The following is an 18,523-nucleotide window of genomic DNA, read 5'->3' as shown; positions in this document are numbered from 1 at the left end:
CCAAACGGCCAAACGCTTCCTGTTAGCTGCATGAGCTAAGGGCCAAACGCTTCCTGTTAGCTGCATGAGCTAAGGGCCAAACGGCCAAACGCTTCCTGTTAGCTGCGTGAGCTAAGGGCCAAACGCTTCCTGTTAGCTGCGTGAGCTAAGGGCCAAACGCTTCCTGTTAGCTGCGTGAGCTAACGGCCAAACGCTTCCTGTTAGCTGCGTGAGCTAACGGCCAAACGCTTCCTGTTAGCTGCATGAGCTAAGGGCCAAACGCTTCCTGTTAGCTGCATGAGCTAAGGGCCAAACGCTTCCTGTTAGCTGCGTGAGCTAACGGCCAAACGCTTCCTGTTAGCTGCGTGAGCTAACGGCCAAACGCTTCCTGTTAGCTGCAGGATCTAACGGCCAAACGCTTCCTGTTAGCTGCGTGAGCTAACGGCCAAACGCTTCCTGTTAGCTGCGTGAGCTAAGGGCCAAACGCTTCCTGTTAGCTGCGTGAGCTAACGGCCAAACGCTTCCTGTTAGCTGCGTGAGCTAACGGCCAAACGCTTCCTGTTAGCTGCATGAGCTAACGGCCAAAGTCTTCCTGTTAGCTGCAGGAGCTAACGGCCAAACGCTTCCTGTTAGCTGCGTGAGCTAACGGCCAAACGCTTCCTGTTAGCTGCAGGAGCTAACACTGATACGGCGTTTCATTTCATCCATCAGTTTACTGGAACATCTGGAACATGAAGACGGCTGAATTCAGGGATAATTCAGATAAAACACGTCCGTTATCTGGTGCTAATGTGGGACCTTCAGCCTGTTTTACTCAGTTTGGGGTAACAGACAAACGAGGCTGATTGAACAAAGGCATCGTCCGGCGTCCGCAGCCTCGTAACCAACAGGCCACATCTGGACTCAAACTTTATTTATAGCACATTTAAAACAACCGGGGTTGACCTCAGTGCTGCACAGATGATGAAAGTGACCCACATAAAGCCACAAATTACAAGAAAATAAAGTAAATACAGAAACGCAATAGAATAGAAAAATACTTTATTCATCCCCCAATGGGGGAAATTCAAATTAGTCAAGTAGCTGAAAAAGTTATTAATATTTACAATGATTGTATATTAACCATAACAATACCAATTCTAATAAAAATACTACTACTAACTAATAAATGACTAAATAAATAAAAAAGTAAAGTAATATATTATATTATGTATTATAGATTATCATATAATAGTAATAAATAATATAATTAAATTACATTTTCTGCTGCCCCCTGCTGGCAGCTCAGATCACCTGATTCTTAATGAATGAATGGAACAGAACAGCAAAACAAACAACAATAAAAATGATTTTATAACAGTTTAACCCCAACATGGAGATTCAAACAGTTTGGACCTTTATCCAACAGAAGGAGGAAACAAAGATGGAAGCCATGCGGGGGTTTCACTGTTTCCACCTTCTTACAACAGCATGGGAAAATAAGTTTAAAGCTGTCAGTTAATCTGATTTTAAACTTTATTCTACAGAAAACATCCACACAAAGCATGAAAACAGGTGACCTCCATGTTTAGTGTGACCAGAGGAACAGGAAGTGGAGGCTGATGTGTGATTGTTTGGTGTGTTTCAGACAGGAAGAAGGACCTGAGTAAGATGAAGAGTCTCCTGAACATCCTCACAGACCCAAACACCAGGTAGGAACCTCTGAGGAAGCTGACAGGAAGCTGACAGGAAGCTGACAGGCCCTCATTGATCTGTCGCCCTCATTGATTGGCTCTCTTGTGTCATGTGACCTGCAGGTGTCCCCTGAAGACGCTGCAGAAGTGTGAGATCGCTCTGGAGAAGCTGAAGAACGACATGGCCGTGGTAAGAAGCTCCGCCTGTGATTCAGCCGATGGGAAGGCTTCAGGATTCAGGTTCAGTCAGGAAAAGCCCCCCCATAATGTGTGGAACAGGGCCCCCCCCCTCTTTTACTTTGGTTTTTGACTCTTTTACTTTGGTTTTTTTACTCTTTTACTTTGGTTTTTAACTCTTTTACTTTGGTTTTGACTCTTTTACTTTGGTTTTGACTCTTACGTTGGTTTTGACTCTTTTACTTTGGTTTTGACTCTTACGTTGGTTTTTAACTCTTTTACTTTGGTTTTGACTCTTTTACTTTGGTTTTGACTCTTACGTTGGTTTTTGACTCTTTTACTTTGGGTTTTAACTCTTTTACTTTGGGTTTTAACTCTTTTACTTTGGTTTTGACTCTTTTACTTTGGTTTTGACTCTCTTACTTTGGGTTTGACTCTTTTACTTTGGTTTTGACTCTTTTACTTTGGTTTTGACTCTCTTACTTTGGTTTTGACGCTCTTACTTTGGTTTTGACTCTTTTACTTTGGTTTTGACTCTTTTACGTTGGGTTTGACTCTTACGTTGGTTTTTGACTCTTTTACTTTGGTTTTGACTCTCTTACTTTGGTTTTGACTCTTACTTTGGTTTTGACTCTCTTACTTTGGTTTTGACTCTTACGTTGGGTTTTGACTCTTTTACTTTGGTTTTGACTCTCTTACTTTGGTTTTGACGCTCTTACTTTGGTTTTGACTCTTTTACGTTGGGTTTGACTCTTTTACGTTGGGTTTGACTCTTACGTTGGTTTTTGACTCTCTTACTTTGGTTTTGACTCTTTTACTTTGGTTTTGACTCTCTTACTTTGGTTTTAACTCTTTTACTTTGGTTTTGACTCTTTTACTTTGGTTTTGACTCTCTTACTTTGGTTTTGACTCTTTTACTTTGGTTTTGACTCTCTTACTTTGGTTTTGACTCTTTTACGTTGTTTTGAACTCTTTTACTTTGGTTTTAACTCTTTTACTTTGGTTTTGACTCTCTTACTTTGGTTTTAACTCTTTTACTTTGGTTTTGACTCTTTTACGTTGTTTTGAACTCTTTTACTTTGGTTTTAACTCTTTTACTTTGGTTTTGACTCTTTTACGTTGTTTTGAACTCTTTTACTTTGGTTTTGACTCTTTTACTTTGGTTTTGACTCTTACTTTGGTTTTGACTCTTTTACGTTGTTTTGAACTCTTTTACTTTGGTTTTGACTCTCTTACTTTGGTTTTAACTCTTTTACTTTGGTTTTGACTCTTTTACGTTGTTTTGAACTCTTTTACTTTGGTTTTAACTCTTTTACTTTGGTTTTGACTCTTTTACTTTGGTTTTGACTCTCTTACTTTGGTTTTGACTCTCTTACTTTGGTTTTGACTCTCTTACTTTGGTTTTGACTCTTTTACGTTGTTTTGAACTCTTTTACTTTGGTTTTAACTCTTTTACTTTGGTTTTAACTCTTTTACTTTGGTTTTGACTCTTTTACGTTGTTTTGAACTCTTTTACTTTGGTTTTAACTCTTTTACTTTGGTTTTGACTCTTTTACGTTGGTTTTTGACTCTTTTACGTTGTTTTGAACTCTTTTACTTTGGTTTTAACTCTTTTACTTTGGTTTTGACTCTTTTACGTTGTTTTGAACTCTTTTACTTTGGTTTTAACTCTTTTACTTTGGTTTTAACTCTTTTACGTTGGTTTTTGACTCATTTACTTTGGTTTTGACTCTTACGTTGGTTTTTGACTCTTTTACTTTGGGTTTGACTCTTTTACGTTGGGTTTGACTCTTACGTTGGTTTTTGACTCTTTTACTTTGGTTTTGACTCTCTTACTTTGGTTTTGACTCTCTTACTTTGGTTTTAACTCTTTTACTTTGGTTTTGACTCTTTTACTTTGGTTTTGACTCTTTTACTTTGGTTTTGACTCTTTTACGTTGGGTTTGACTCTTTTACTTTGGTTTTGACTCTCTTACTTTGGTTTTGACGCTCTTACTTTGGTTTTGACTCTTTTACTTTGGTTTTGACTCTTTTACTTTGGTTTTGACTCTTTTACGTTGGGTTTGACTCTTACGTTGGTTTTTGACTCTCTTACTTTGGTTTTGACTGTTTTACTTTGGTTTTGACTCTCTTACTTTGGTTTTGACTCTTTTACTTTGGTTTTGACTCTCTTACTTTGGTTTTGACTCTTTTACTTTGGTTTTGAACTCTTTTACGTTGTTTTGAACTCTTTTACTTTGGTTTGAACTCTTTTACTTTGGTTTTAACTCTTTTACTTTGGTTTTGACTCTCTTACTTTGGTTTTGACTCTCTTACTTTGGTTTTGACTCTCTTACGTTGGGTTTGACTCTTTTACGTTGGTTTTGAACTCTTTTACGTTGGTTTTGAACTCTTACTTTGGTTTTTGACGCTCTTACTTTGTTTTTTTCTCTTTTACTTTTGGTTTTTTACTCTTTTTTTTTCCATCAGACGAACCTCGGTTTGGATTCTCCGTTCTCTCCGGACTGATGAGTCAAGCTTTGTTCTGTTTGTTTCAGCCGACGCCGCCGCCTCCGCCCGTCCCAACCAAACAGCAGTACCTGTGTCAGCCGCTGCTGGACGCCGTCATGGCCAACATCCGCTCGCCGGTCTTCAACCACTCCCTATATCGGACATTCGCCCCCGCCATGACCGCCATCCACGGGCCGCCCATCACGTAGGTGTGGCCTCAGAGACGCCGGCCGGCCGTCACGGCTCAGTGTTTGACGGGTTTCTCTCCTCCTCAGAGGCCCCAACGTCTCCGGGAGGAAGAGGAAGCACGAAGAAGACGAGCGGCAGACCATCCCCAACATCCTGCAGGGGGAGGTGGCCCGCCTCGACGTCAAGTTCCTGGTCAACCTGGACCCGTCCTTCTGCAGCAACAACGGCACCGTGCACCTCGTCTGCAAGCTGGGTGAGTCGAGAGCGCAAAGGTCAAGGTGAACGGCCATCTAGTGGTCACCATGGAGACGGGTTCATCACCTGTGGAGTTTATTCTGTCCTCATCTGTCCTGAATCCTGTTCAAAGTGTTCATGATTGTTTTTCTCTTTCCTCCATCTCACAACGTTCCACATTTGAGTTTCACAGCCGTGAAACTGCAGCTCATAGAGATTCAAACCCAACAGGAAGTCGGCCATTTTGGTTCAAACACTGCCAAGTTGAATTGTCTTCTCAGCGTAGTAGTTCCAGTCTAAAATATCACTTAAAGGCAAAACACACAACTGATAGCAGCAAGTCATTCAAGGAAACAGACAGTGGAGCGAGGCTTCTACATAAAAACTACAGAAAGATGCTGATGTTAAAAGTGTGTTTGCACAACAAATGTTATGGCACTTTCATTCATATGGCAGCACATTTAAAATAAAGCTAAATGCTAAAAGCTATACGCTACTTTTGGATTCATTTTTGACTCTTTTACTTTGGTTTTGGCGTTTTACTCGGGTGACGTTTTAACAAACTCTTCTGTTAGATTTCATCCTACAGCTCTGGAAATCGGTCCAGATCGTCCTGAGATTAAAGGTTATTGAAACTTTGGGTTTTATCAGTGGGCGTGGCCACAGATTATGTCCTTTTTATGAGCTGACAGCAGCTGGGTCACGTGCCTGAGGTTTGATGAACTGGAGGTTTGTAGGTTTGATTTTCTGCGCAGCTCCTCCATTAAACTGATGTTGGTGTTTGTTCTCTCTCAGACGATAAGAACCTGCCCAGCGTCCCGCCTCTGCAGCTCAGCGTTCCTGCAGATTACCCGGATCAGAGCCCGTACTGGGCCGACGACGGCGAGCAGTACGGTGAGTCACTTCCTGCTCAGAGCTGCACAGCAACACTCATTTAAATCAGGTGGAAATCATTCCTCCTGTTAACGCCATTACTCTGCGTTTAACTCCCACCATGTTCTGCTCAGCTCAAGCTAACAGATGCTAATAGATGCAAACACAGCTGGATGTTAGCTAGAAAGCTAACAGATGCTAACACAGCTGGATGGTAGCTAGAAAACTAACCGAAGCTAACACAGCTGGATGTTAGCTAGAAAGCTAATAGATGCTACTAAGAAAAGTAAACAGATGCTAACACAGCTGGTTGGTAGCTAGAAAGCTAACAGATGCTAACACAGCTGGATGGTAGCTACAAAGCTAATAGATGCAAACACAGCTGGATGGTAGCTAGAAAACTAACAGATGCTAACACAGCTGGATGGTAGCTACAAAGCTAATAGATGTTAACACAGCTGGATGGTAGCTAGAAAACTAACAGATGCAAACACAGCTGGTTGGTAGCTACAAAGCTAACAGATGCTAACACAGCTGGATGGTAGCTACAAAGCTAACACAGCTGGATGTTACTAAGAAAAGTAAACAGATGCTAACACAGCTGAAAGGTAGCTACAAAGCTAATAGATGCTAATAGATGCTACTAAGAAAAGTAAACAGATGCTAACACAGCTGAAAGGTAGCTAGAAAGCTAACAGATGCTAACACAGCTGGATGGTAGCTACAAAGCTAATAGATGCTACTAAGAAAAGTAAACAGATGCTAACACAGCTGAAAGGTAGCTACAAAGCTAATAGATGCTACTAAGAAAAGCTAACAGATGCTAACACAGCTGGATGGTAGCTAGAACGCTAACAGATGCTGTTCTGTAGTCCTGGTATCAGTATCAGCAGGAGGGATGTTTTGGTCACATCACTGAGGCTGAAAGCTGGTTCATTACGTCAGTTTTTTCTGTTAAATAGTTTTTATTTAAAAGTTTCTCACAGTTTAACTGACAGAATAAGCCTGTGTAACAGTTTGCAGGATAAAATCTTTGTGAAATAAGAGTGACTCAGGCAGAAAGGTTCCTCCACCTCCGACATCATGATGTTGACGCCCCCTCTCTCTCTCTCAGGTGCGAACAGCTTCCTGCAGACGGTTCACAGAAACATGACGTCCAAACTGCTTCAGCTGCCGGACAAACACTCGGTGACGGAGCTGCTCAACACCTGGGCTCAGAGCGTCCGCCAGGCCTGCCTGTCTGCCGCCTGAAGCCCCGCCCACCAGCCGAAGCCCCGCCCACCGCCCGCCCGAGAAACACTACAGTCCAACGTTAAAGGATGAAACTGCTTCTGGACTCTCCTCCCGGTGCATTCAGGGGGAATTGGACTGTTTTCTGACATGCTTCTGCTCCATGAATGCATCACTGTCGGTTTAGTTTGAGGTCGAGTTTGTTTTTTGTATCGCAGACGAGTGAAGACGGCGGCTCGCACTGAAGTCTGTCTGCTCCGCTCGTGTGTTTTTGCTTTTATAAATAAAGTCACTTCATCACCTTGAAGCTTTTCTTGTTTGGTCCAATCAGCTGTTTGTCGTGTAAAACTCCTTCTTCCTGTTCCTGGGAGCATATATCAGGGCGTCTGAGGTGTAAAACTCCTTCTTCCTGTTCCTGGGAGCATATATCAGGGCGTCTGAGGTGTAAAACTCCTTCTTCCTGTTCCTGGGAGCATATATCAGGGCGTCTGAGGTGTAAAACTCCTTCTTCCTGTTCCTAGGAGCATATATCAGGGCGTCTGAGGTGTAAAACTCCTTCTTCCTGTTCCTGGGAGCATATATCAGGGCGTCTGAGGAGTAAAACTCCTTCTTCCTGTTCCTGGGAGCATATATCAGGGCGTCTGAGGTGTAAAACTCCTTCTTCCTGTTCCTGGGAGCATATATCAGGGCGTCTGAGGTGTAAAACTCCTTCTTCCTGTTCCTGGGAGCATATATCAGGGCGTCTGAGGTGTAAAACTCCTTCTTCCTGTTCCTGGGAGCATATTTCAGGGCGCCTGAGGTGTAAAACTCCTTCTTCCTGTTCCTGGGAGCATATATCAGGGCGTCTGAGGTGTATAAACTCCTTCTTCCTGTTCCTGGGAGCATATATCAGGGCGTCTGAGGTGTATAAACTCCTTCTTCCTGTTCCTGGGAGCATATATCAGGGCGTCTGAGGTGTAAAACTCCTTCTTCCTGTTCCTGGGAGCATATATCAGGGCGTCTGAGGTGTATAAACTCCTTCTTCCTGTTCCTGGGAGGCAGAGCCTTCAGTTATCAGGCCCCTCTCTGCCTTTAAGACCAGGCTTTAAACTTTCCTTCCTGATAAAGCTTATTTAGGGATGGCTGAGGTCACCCTGGAACATCCCATAGTTAAGCTGGGGGAGCTCCCATGATGCACCTCTGCTCTCTTCAGTAATCAGACATCGAGGAACCCGATCTGGATCCTTATATGAATTGCAGCCAATCAGAATGAACCTTCTGCGGTTTTAGACTAAACTATAATAATCATATTATAATATATTTGATACGGCTCTTCTCAGAGTTACCGTGCGTTCCAGTCCCTCTGATCCTGGGTCTGACCCGTTTTCTGAAGTTCCAAACAACACAAACTGTTTTTATAAAAGCAGATTTTATTGAGTTCTGTGGAGAAGCTGCAGCAGGTTCAGAACCTGAGGGAGAAGGCTCTGTAGGACAGGTTGGTGAAGACGTCGATGTGGCTGCTGCTGCCGCCCACCGTCAGCACCTGAGAACACAGACACACCGTTAACCTTTCACCTTTAACCTCTCCGCTGGTGCTGCGTTCAGGGACTCACCCGGTGCTCGGAGCTCCTGGTGTTGAGCTGCAGCGTGTTGAGGCTCTGCGGCGTGCACGGGATCTGAGCTTTGACTTCTCCGCCCAGCTGACAGTGAGACACACAGGCGCCCTCGCCCACCGCCAGCACCTGCACACAAGGGGGGCGGAGCTTAGCACACACGGGGGGCGGAGCTTAGCACACAGGGGGGGCGGAGCTTAGCACACACGGGGAGGAGCTTAGCACACAGGGGGGGGCGGAGCTTAGCACACGGGGAGGAGCTTAGCACACAGGGGGAGGGGCGGAGCTTAGCACACAGGGGGCGGAGCTTAGCACACAGGGGGCGGAGCTTAGCACACACAGGGGCGGAGCTTAGCACACAGGAGGCGGAGCTTAGCACACACGGGGGAGGAGCTTAGCACACACGGGGGCGGAGCTTAGCACACACGGGGGAGGAGCTTAGCACACAGGAGGCGGAGCTTAGCACACACGGAGGCGGAGTTTAGCACACACGGGGGCGGAGCTTAGCACACACAGGGGGCGGAGCTTAGCACACACAGGGGCGGAGCTTAGCTCCTGGTTCCTCACCATGTCCTGGTGGAACGCCGCCTGGCGCTGGCAGCCGCTCAGCGGGAAGATGGAGGTGGGCGACAGGGAGCGGAGGTGCCACAGAGAGAGGGCCGGCCCCCCGCCGCACAGCTGCAGCCACAAACACAAAGGTCAGGTCTAACATCTGGAAGCTCAGGTAACTGTCTAACATCTGGAAGTAACTGTCTAACATCTGGATTAAACTCTGTAACATCTGGATTAAACTCTGTAACATCTGGATTAAACTCTGTAACATCTGGATTAAACTCTGTAACATCTGGATTAAACTCTGTAACGCGGCACATTGTTGCACTTTTATCACACAAATTCTTCTGATCATGTTTCAGCCGTTTCCTCCTCAGGTCGGTCCCGGCTTTTCCCAGCGGTCCCTGAGCGCATCACGTGCTCTCACCATCCAATCAGAGTCGGCGGTCAGGCAGCCGATCCACTTCCCGAGCTGAGGCCGCGCGCAGCTCTGAAACACACCAGACTCTGTTCACTTTCTTATCGATTTAAGGCCGAACGCCACGAGCAGCTGGACAAAGGGGCGGAGTCTCACCTCGTACTTATGGACCTCGATGCAGTGAACGCTGCGGCCCGTCCTGCTGTCTGAACACAACACGCCATCATCATCATCACCTTCATCACCTTCACCATCACGCCACCATCATCATCATCATCATCATCATCACCTTCATCACGGAGGTAAACTCACCCCACATCCTCACGGCTCCGTCCTCGCTGCCCGACAGAAGCTCCGCCTCCCGCTCCCTCATGCACACGCAGTGCACGTAGTCGGTGTGGCCCTGAAGGACCGCCTGCGGGGACACACGCACGCACACGCAAGCACGGCGCCGGTTACGTGGCGTTTGCGGTTGCCAGGACAACGGAAGGTAAAAGGTCACGCACCTTGAAGAGCCCGTGCTCCAGGTCCAGGACGTGGATGTTGTTGTCGCCTCCGCCCACCACCAGACTGTTATCCTGACACACGTGCACACACACGTGCACGCACACAGAAGTCACAGGTTACAGTTTTGTTTCCATGGTTACTCCATGGTTACGTATAAAGCTGGCCTGTGTGCGCTCCTACCCGGGCGTTGATGACCATGGAGTTGATCTCTGGGATCTCCAGGCTGGACCTGCAGCTCGGCCTCTTGGTCCACAGCGCTTTCACGTTCTGAGGAGAAACAAAGTGCACGTGTCAGACGTGCACGTGTCAGACGTGCGGCGGCGGCCCCACGGCTCGGCGAGCGGCGGCGGCTCAGAGCGCCTCACCTTCTTGGTGAGCTCCGTCCAGCTCCAGGCGCTGACCTCGCCGTTTCCCGCGCTCAGCAGGACGCCGTCGTTGGTCAGCAGGCTGAAGACGGGACCTTCGTGAGCTGGAGGACGACACGGCGGCGAGTTCGTCTCAGGTTACAAATGTTCATCAGACGGCTGCTGCGCGAATCAAACGCACCGCACAGGTGTTCAGGACTCACCTGTGAAGGTCAGAACAGGCTTCTGGTTGGCCGCGGTGGCGTCCGGGCTCAGCGCCGCCGACAGGCTGAAACACAACAGGACAGGTGAGGACAGGTGAGAACTTTAGGCTGAGGACAGGTGAGGACAGGTGAGGACAGGTGAGGACAGGTGAGGACAGGTGAGAACTTTAGGCTGAGGACAGGTGAGGACAGGTGAGGACAGGCTGAGGACAGGCTGAGGACAGGCTGAGGACAGGTGAGGACAGGTGAGGACAGGTGAGAACTTTAGGCTGAGGACAGGTGAGGATAGGCTGAGGACAGGTGAGGACAGGTGAGGACAGGCTGAGGACAGGTGAGGACAGGTGAGGACAGGTGAGGACTTTAGGCTGAGGACAGGTGAGGACAGGTGAGGACAGGTGAGGACTTTAGGCTGAGGACAGGTGAGAACTTTAGGCTGAGGACAGGTGAGGACAGGCTGAGGACAGGTGAGGACAGGTGAGAACTTTAGGCTGAGGACAGGTGAGGACAGGTGAGGACAGGTGAGGACAGGTGAGAACTTTAGGCTGAGGACAGGTGAGGACAGGTGAGGACAGGCTGAGGACAGGCTGAGGACAGGCTGAGGACAGGTGAGGACAGGTGAGGACAGGTGAGAACTTTAGGCTGAGGACAGGTGAGGATAGGCTGAGGACAGGTGAGGACAGGTGAGGACAGGCTGAGGACAGGTGAGGACAGGTGAGGACTTTAGGCTGAGGACAGGTGAGGACAGGTGAGGACAGGTGAGGACAGGTGAGGACTTTAGGCTGAGGACAGGTGAGAACTTTAGGCTGAGGACAGGTGAGGACAGGCTGAGGACAGGTGAGGACAGGTGAGAACTTTAGGCTGAGGACAGGTGAGGACAGGCTGAGGACAGGTGAGGACAGGTGAGAACTTTAGGCTGAGGACAGGTGAGGACTTTAGGCTGAGGACAGGTGAGGACAGGCTGAGGACAGGTGAGGACAGGCTGAGGACAGGTGAGGACAGGTGAGGACAGGTGAGGACTTTAGGCTGAGGACAGGTGAGGATAGGCTGAGGACAGGTGAGGACAGGTGAGGACAGGCTGAGGACAGGTGAGGACAGGCTGAGGACAGGTGAGGACAGGCTGAGGACAGGTGAGGACTTTAGGCTGAGGACAGGTGAGGACAGGTGAGGACAGGTGAGGACAGGTGAGGACAGGCTGAGGACAGGTGAGGACAGGTGAGAACTTTAGGCTGAGGACAGGTGAGGACAGGTGAGAACTTTAGGCTGAGGACAGGTGAGGACTTTAGGCTGAGGACAGGTGAGGACTTTAGGCTGAGGACAGGTGAGGACTTTAGGCTGAGGACAGGTGAGGACTTTAGGCTGAGGACAGGTGAGGACTTTAGGCTGAGGACAGGTGAGGACAGGTGAGGACTTTAGGCTGAGGACAGGTGAGGACAGGTGAGGACTTTAGGCTGAGGACAGGTGAGGACTTTAGGCTGAGGACAGGTGAGGACTTTAGGCTGAGGACAGGTGAGAACTTTAGGCTGAGGACAGGTGAGAACTTTAGGCTGAGGACAGGTGAGGACAGGTGAGGACAGGTGAGAACTTTAGGCTGAGGACAGGTGAGGACTTTAGGCTGAGGACAGGTGAGGACAGGTGAGAACTTTAGGCTGAGGACAGGTGAGGACTTTAGGCTGAGGACAGGTGAGGACTTTAGGCTGAGGACAGGTGAGGACTTTAGGCTGAGGACAGGTGAGGACTTTAGGCTGAGGATAGGCTGAGGACAGGTGAGGACTTTAGGCTGAGGACAGGTGAGGACTTTAGGCTGAGGATAGGCTGAGGACTTTAGGCTGAGGACAGGTGAGGACTTTAGGCTGAGGACAGGTGAGGACTTTAGGCTGAGGACAGGTGAGGACTTTAGGCTGAGGACAGGTGAGGACTTTAGGCTGAGGACAGGTGAGGATAGGCTGAGGACAGGTGAGGACAGGTGAGAACTTTAGGCTGAGGACAGGTGAGAACTTTAGGCTGAGGACAGGTGAGGACTTTAGGCTGAGGACAGGTGAGGACTTTAGGCTGAGGACAGGTGAGGACTTTAGGCTGAGGACAGGTGAGGACTTTAGGCTGAGGACAGGTGAGAACTTTAGGCTGAGGACAGGTGAGGATAGGCTGAGGACAGGTGAGGACTTTAGGCTGAGGACAGGCTGAGGACAGGTGAGGACTTTAGGCTGAGGACAGGTGAGGACTTTAGGCTGAGGACAGGTGAGGACTTTAGGCTGAGGACAGGTGAGGACTTTAGGCTGAGGACAGGTGAGGACTTTAGGCTGAGGACAGGTGAGGACTTTAGGCTGAGGACAGGTGAGGACAGGCTGAGGACAGGTGAGGACTTTAGGCTGAGGACAGGCTGAGGACAGGTGAGGACTTTAGGCTGAGGACAGGTGAGAACTTTAGGCTGAGGACAGGTGAGGACAGGTGAGGACTTTAGGCTGAGGACAGGTTAGAACTTCAGGCTGAGGACAGGTGAGGACAGGTGAGAACTTTAGGCTGAGGACAGGTGAGGACAGGTAAGTGTGAGCGGGTGCGTTTGTTTCGTCCCACCTGAACAGGGCGATCTCCCCGTAGTTGTTCCCGGCTGCCAGGAAGCGTCCGCAGGGGGAGAAACTCTGGGAGAAAACCGACATGTGGAGGAGCTGCCAACAGAGAGAACACCTGGGGTCAACCGGAAGTCCCGTACAGCTGGGGTCAACCGGAAGTCCCGTTCATCAGGAGCCGGCTTACAGTCGAACAGGTGAATAAAGAGGTGAATAAATTGGCCAAATCTGTCTCATAACTGCTCCAAACACAACCCGAATTAAAGAGACGCTTCACCTCAAGATGGGAATGTTTTTAAATTGTTATTTGATGCTACATTGGTTTTACAAATACGAAAGAACACATTAATTTTGATGATTTTTAAACGGAGTTCTGTTTTTTTTTTTTTTAAATCTTAAAAAAACAGAACTCTTTGGACTAAATTGATTAAACAACAGTAAATAAGAGCAGTTTCTCAGGTTTTTGTTGTTATTTTCTACATAAACTTTCTGTACACCCTTAGATATGAACGTCAGCATCGGCACAAAAACAAAGCGCCTGCAGAGCAGCGGCGGCTTTTAGCTTTTCCCCGTCCTTTCAGAACCGCGAAGCATGAGGAAGGGAACAAACTTCACCTCTACGGGACCCATCCTGCTCTTCTTCAGGCCTCCAGAAGCACCGAGACCGCAGAAAGACACCGAGAGCTCAGAAACGGCTCAGAAACAGCGGAGAGACACCGACGATGCTGCGGGAGGGAAAGGCAAGAAGCGGGGCGATGACATATGACGTCAGGGGAGCCGCAGAGCATCCTGGGACATGTAGGACGGAGCCGAGCTGGAGGATCCTGACATACAGACGCAAATAAAGATGAATGAATGTTGTTGGTTCAACCTCTTAAGACCGTTTAAAAATGACTTTAAATGATATTTTTAAGTAAGATTATTATAATAATTATTATAATAATGTATAATAATATATAATAATTATCAATAATTATTAATAATTTTTAATTATTAATAATTAATCATTATTATACATCAAATTAAATATTTAATCATTTTAAGCTTTAAAACATCTGTATTTAAATGAATCCGTTAGGTTTTAAAGCTTAAAATCTTTCTTATATTCATCTCAAGTTTTTACATAAAAATAAAGCAGCAGGTTTTAAATAAGGTTAGTTTAAATCACTATTTCTTCTTATGTGATAAAATACATCAAATAAAACACAAAGAAGGATTAAATTGTTGAATATGTTTGTTTTATGTGGGGGGGGTTTCACAAAAGGTTCAAAATACACAAGAAGAGAACAAAATAAGTTTCCAAACGATCTGATAAAATTTGAATTATTCACAAAGTATATGACTTTATTAGATCATGAACATTTAAATGCTTTATGTTTCCAACAGAATCTTATTGTTGTTGTTTCTAATGTTTCCTCCATTGTTTTCGGGTCCTTTTGTTGTGGCCCCGTGGAGCCCAGGCTCTTCAGTCGCTCAGGTTTTAGTTTTCTGGACTTTTCTTTATTTGAACCCATAGAGGCAGATTAGTTCACTGATGATAGATAGATAGATAGATAGATAGATAGATAGATAGATAGATAGATAGATAAAACCCATGATTTATTTTTTATTCCTGGTTAAATAAAGGTTTGATTGAAGGGAAATGGATCAAATCTTCTGGATCCACAAATGGTGGTCTTTCATTGTCAGATGCACCGTACAGCAGCTACCAGAACAGGACATAAGTACTCTGACAATAACTAGGCAATATGGATACTGCAGAATATACATTTTAAAGAACAAACTTGACAAGTTTTGGAAAATATGGAATATTTTCTATAACAGACCGACCCGTGCACACGCACACACACACACACATGCACACGCACACAGACACAAACACACGTGCACACACACATATGCACGTGCACACACACAAACGCACGTGCACACACATGCACACACACAAACGCGCGTGCACAGACACACACACACATTCACACGCAAACAAACACACACGTGCACACGTACACACACACATAAACACACACACTTGCACACGAACGTGCACACACACACGTGCACACGCACATGCACACACACACACACGCATGTACACACGTGCACACACATACACATGCACACGCACATGCACACACGCATGTGCACACGCACACACGTGCACACACATACACATGCACACGCACACAGACACACACGCATGTGCACACGCACGCACAAACGCACATGCACACGCACACTGACACACACATGCACGTGCACACGCACGCACACACATACCCACCGGCCCTCTAACCCACCGGCCCTCTAACCCACTGGCCCGGGGCCCCTCTAACCCACTGGCCCGGGGCCCCTCTAACCCACTGGCCCGGGGCCCCTCTAACCCACTGGCCCGGGGCCCCTCTAACCCACCGGCCCTCTAACCCACTGGCCCGGGGCCCCTCTAACCCACTGGCCCGGGGCCCCTCTAACCCACTGGCCCGGGGCCCCTCTAACCCACTGGCCCGGGGCCCCTCTAACCCACCGACCCTCTAACCCACCGACCCTCTAACCCACCGGCCCTCTAACCCACCGGCCCTCTAACCCACCGGCCCTCTAACCCACCGACCCTCTAACCCACCGACCCTCTAACCCACCGACCCTCTAACCCACCGACCCTCTAACCCACCGGCCCTCTAACCCACCGGCCCTCTAACCCACCGGCCCTCTAACCCACTGGCCCGGGGCCCCTCTAACCCACCGGCCCTCTAACCCACCGACCCTCTAACCCACCGGCCCTCTAACCCACTGGCCCTCTAACCCACCGGCCCTCTAACCCACCGACCCTCTAACCCACTGGCCCTCTAACCCACTGGCCCTCTAACCCACTGGCCCTCTAACCCACCGACCCTCTAACCCACTGGCCCTCTAACCCACTGGCCCTCTAACCCACCGGCCCGGGGCCCCTCTAACCCACCGGCCCTCTAACCCACTGGCCCTCTAACCCACTGGCCCTCTAACCCACCGGCCCTCTAACCCACCGACCCTCTAACCCACCGGCCCTCTAACCCACTGGCCCTCTAACCCACTGGCCCTCTAACCCACCGACCCTCTAACCCACTGGCCCTCTAACCCACCGGCCCGGGGCCCCTCTAACCCACCGGCCCTCTAACCCACTGGCCCTCTAACCCACTGGCCCTCTAACCCACCGGCCCTCTAACCCACTGGCCCTCTAACCCACCGACCCTCTAACCCACCGGCCCTCTAACCCACCGACCCTCTAACCCACTGGCCCGGGGCCCCTCTAACCCACCGGCCCTCTAACCCACCGACCCTCTAACCCACCGACCCTCTAACCCACTGGCCCTCTAACCCACCGACCCTCTAACCCACTGGCCCTCTAACCCACCGGCCCTCTAACCCACTGGCCCTCTAACCCACTGGCCCTCTAACCCACCGGCCCGGGGCCCCTCTAACCCACCGGCCCTCTAACCCACCGACCCTCTAACCCACTGGCCCGGGGCCCCTCTAACCCACCGGCCCTCTAACCCACTGGCCCTCTAACCCACTGGCCCTCTAACCCACTGGCCCGGGGCCCCTCTAACCCACCGGCCCTCTAACCCACCGGCCCTCTAACCCACTGGCCCTCTAACCCACCGACCCTCTAACCCACTGGCCCGGGGCCCCTCTAACCCACCGGCCCTCTAACCCACCGACCCTCTAACCCACTGGCCCGGGGCCCCTCTAACCCACCGGCCCTCTAACCCACCGACCCTCTAACCCACCGACCCTCTAACCCACTGGCCCTCTAACCCACTGGCCCTCTAACCCACCGACCCTCTAACCCACTGGCCCGGGGCCCCTCTAACCCACCGGCCCTCTAACCCACCGGCCCTCTAACCCACTGGCCCGGGGCCCCTCTAACCCACCGGCCCTCTAACCCACCGGCCCTCTAACCCACCGACCCTCTAACCCACTGGCCCGGGGCCCCTCTAACCCACCGACCCTCTAACCCACTGGCCCGGGGCCCCTCTAACCCACCGACCCTCTAACCCACTGGCCTGGGGCCCCTCTAACCCACCGGCCATCTAACCCACCGGCCCTCTAACCCACCGACCCTCTAACCCACTGGCCCGGGGCCCCTCTAACCCACCGGCCCTCTAACCCACCGGCCCTCTAACCCACTGGCCCTCTAACCCACCGACCCTCTAACCCACTGGCCCGGGGCCCCTCTAACCCACCGGCCCTCTAACCCACCGACCCTCTAACCCACCGGCCCTCTAACCCACCGACCCTCTAACCCACTGACCCTCTAACCCACTGGCCCTCTAACCCACTGGCCCGGGGCCCCTCTAACCCACCGGCCCTCTAACCCACCGGCCCTCTAACCCACTGGCCCGGGGCCCCTCTAACCCACCGGCCCTCTAACCCACAGGCCCTCTAACCCACCGACCCTCTAACCCACTGGCCCGGGGCCCCTCTAACCCACCGACCCTCTAACCCACTGGCCCGGGGCCCCTCTAACCCACCGACCCTCTAACCCACTGGCCTGGGGCCCCTCTAACCCACCGGCCATCTAACCCACCGGCCCTCTAACCCACCGACCCTCTAACCCACTGGCCCGGGGCCCCTCTAACCTACCGGCCCTCTAACCCACCGACCCTCTGTGTTTGTCGAGATCTTTGTGTAGCTCCGGGCTAGCCGCGATGCTAACCGCTGCGAGCCGCTGCAGCGGCGGCACAATTCCGCTGAAAATACGCGGAGAGGAAACGCCACCGGCCCGGGGCCCCTCTAACCCACCGGCCCGGGGCCCCTCTAACCCACCGGCTCAGGGGCCCCTCTAACCCACCGGCCCGGGGCCCCTCTAACCCACCGGCCCGGGGCCCCTCTAACCCACCGGCCCTCTAACCCACCGGCCCTCTAACCCACCGACCCTCTAACCCACTGGCCCGGGGCCCCTCTAACCCACTGGCCCACTAACCCACCGGCCCAGGGGCCCCTCTAACCCACCGCCCCTCTAACCCACCGGGCCCCTCTTATCCACCGGTCCAGGGGCCCCTCTAACACACCGGGACCCTCTAACCCACCGACCCTCTAACCCACCGGGCCCCTCTAACCCACCGGCCTGGGGCCCCTCTAACCCACCGACCCTCTAACACACCGGGCCCCTCTAACCCACCGGTCCAGGGGCCCCTCTAACCCACCGGCCCTCTAACCCACCGGTCCAGGGGCCCCTCTAACCCACCGGCCCTCTAACCCACCGGTCCAGGGGCCCCTCTAACCCACCGGCCCTCTAACCCACCGGTCCAGGGGCCCCTCTAACCCACCGGGCCCCTCTAACCCACCGGCCTGGGGCCCCTCTAACCCACCGACCCTCTAACACACCGGGCCCCTCTAACCCACCGGCCCTCTAACCCACCGGCCCAGGGGCCCCTCTAACCCACCGGCCCTCTAACCCACTGGCCCAGGGGCCCCTCTAACCCACCGGCCCACTAACC

The 18,523-nt window shown here is 50.6% G+C and overlaps 2 protein-coding genes across 4 annotated transcripts in view; one reads left to right on the top strand and one right to left on the bottom strand.

Annotated features, from left to right (window-relative positions):
- med15 (mediator complex subunit 15) overlaps nucleotides 1-7,152 on the top strand; it is a 31,846-nt gene extending 24,694 nt beyond the window's left edge. For all 3 annotated transcript variants that reach the window (XM_075453692.1, XM_075453691.1, XM_075453690.1), the window contains 6 exons: nucleotides 1,607-1,670; nucleotides 1,776-1,842; nucleotides 4,367-4,524; nucleotides 4,595-4,761; nucleotides 5,538-5,636; nucleotides 6,730-7,152. In XM_075453692.1, coding sequence (XP_075309807.1) covers nucleotides 1,607-1,670; nucleotides 1,776-1,842; nucleotides 4,367-4,524; nucleotides 4,595-4,761; nucleotides 5,538-5,636; nucleotides 6,730-6,866 — 692 coding nt within the window. In that variant the 3' untranslated portion in view covers nucleotides 6,867-7,152. The remainder of the gene's footprint in view (nucleotides 1-1,606; nucleotides 1,671-1,775; nucleotides 1,843-4,366; nucleotides 4,525-4,594; nucleotides 4,762-5,537; nucleotides 5,637-6,729) is intronic.
- A 1,082-nt stretch (nucleotides 7,153-8,234) lies between these two features.
- On the bottom strand, nucleotides 8,235-13,806 carry thoc6 (THO complex 6). Its single transcript, XM_075453776.1, has 12 exons — nucleotides 13,662-13,806; nucleotides 13,054-13,145; nucleotides 10,483-10,547; nucleotides 10,280-10,383; nucleotides 10,095-10,181; nucleotides 9,914-9,985; nucleotides 9,720-9,822; nucleotides 9,564-9,613; nucleotides 9,417-9,479; nucleotides 9,005-9,115; nucleotides 8,438-8,566; nucleotides 8,235-8,367 (listed from the first exon to the last, which is right to left on the bottom strand). Exons 1-12 carry the CDS (start codon nucleotides 13,674-13,676, stop codon nucleotides 8,287-8,289), a joined length of 972 nt encoding a protein of 323 aa, XP_075309891.1. The 5' UTR covers nucleotides 13,677-13,806; the 3' UTR covers nucleotides 8,235-8,286.
- Nucleotides 13,807-18,523: the final 4,717 nt, after the last annotated feature.

The sequence above is a fragment of the Odontesthes bonariensis genome, chromosome 21 (genome assembly GCF_027942865.1).
Source record: "Odontesthes bonariensis isolate fOdoBon6 chromosome 21, fOdoBon6.hap1, whole genome shotgun sequence".
Classification (NCBI taxonomy): domain Eukaryota; kingdom Metazoa; phylum Chordata; class Actinopteri; order Atheriniformes; family Atherinopsidae; genus Odontesthes; species Odontesthes bonariensis.
Note: the sequence above shows the minus strand (reverse complement) of the source record. Positions and strands in the feature narration are given on the sequence as shown.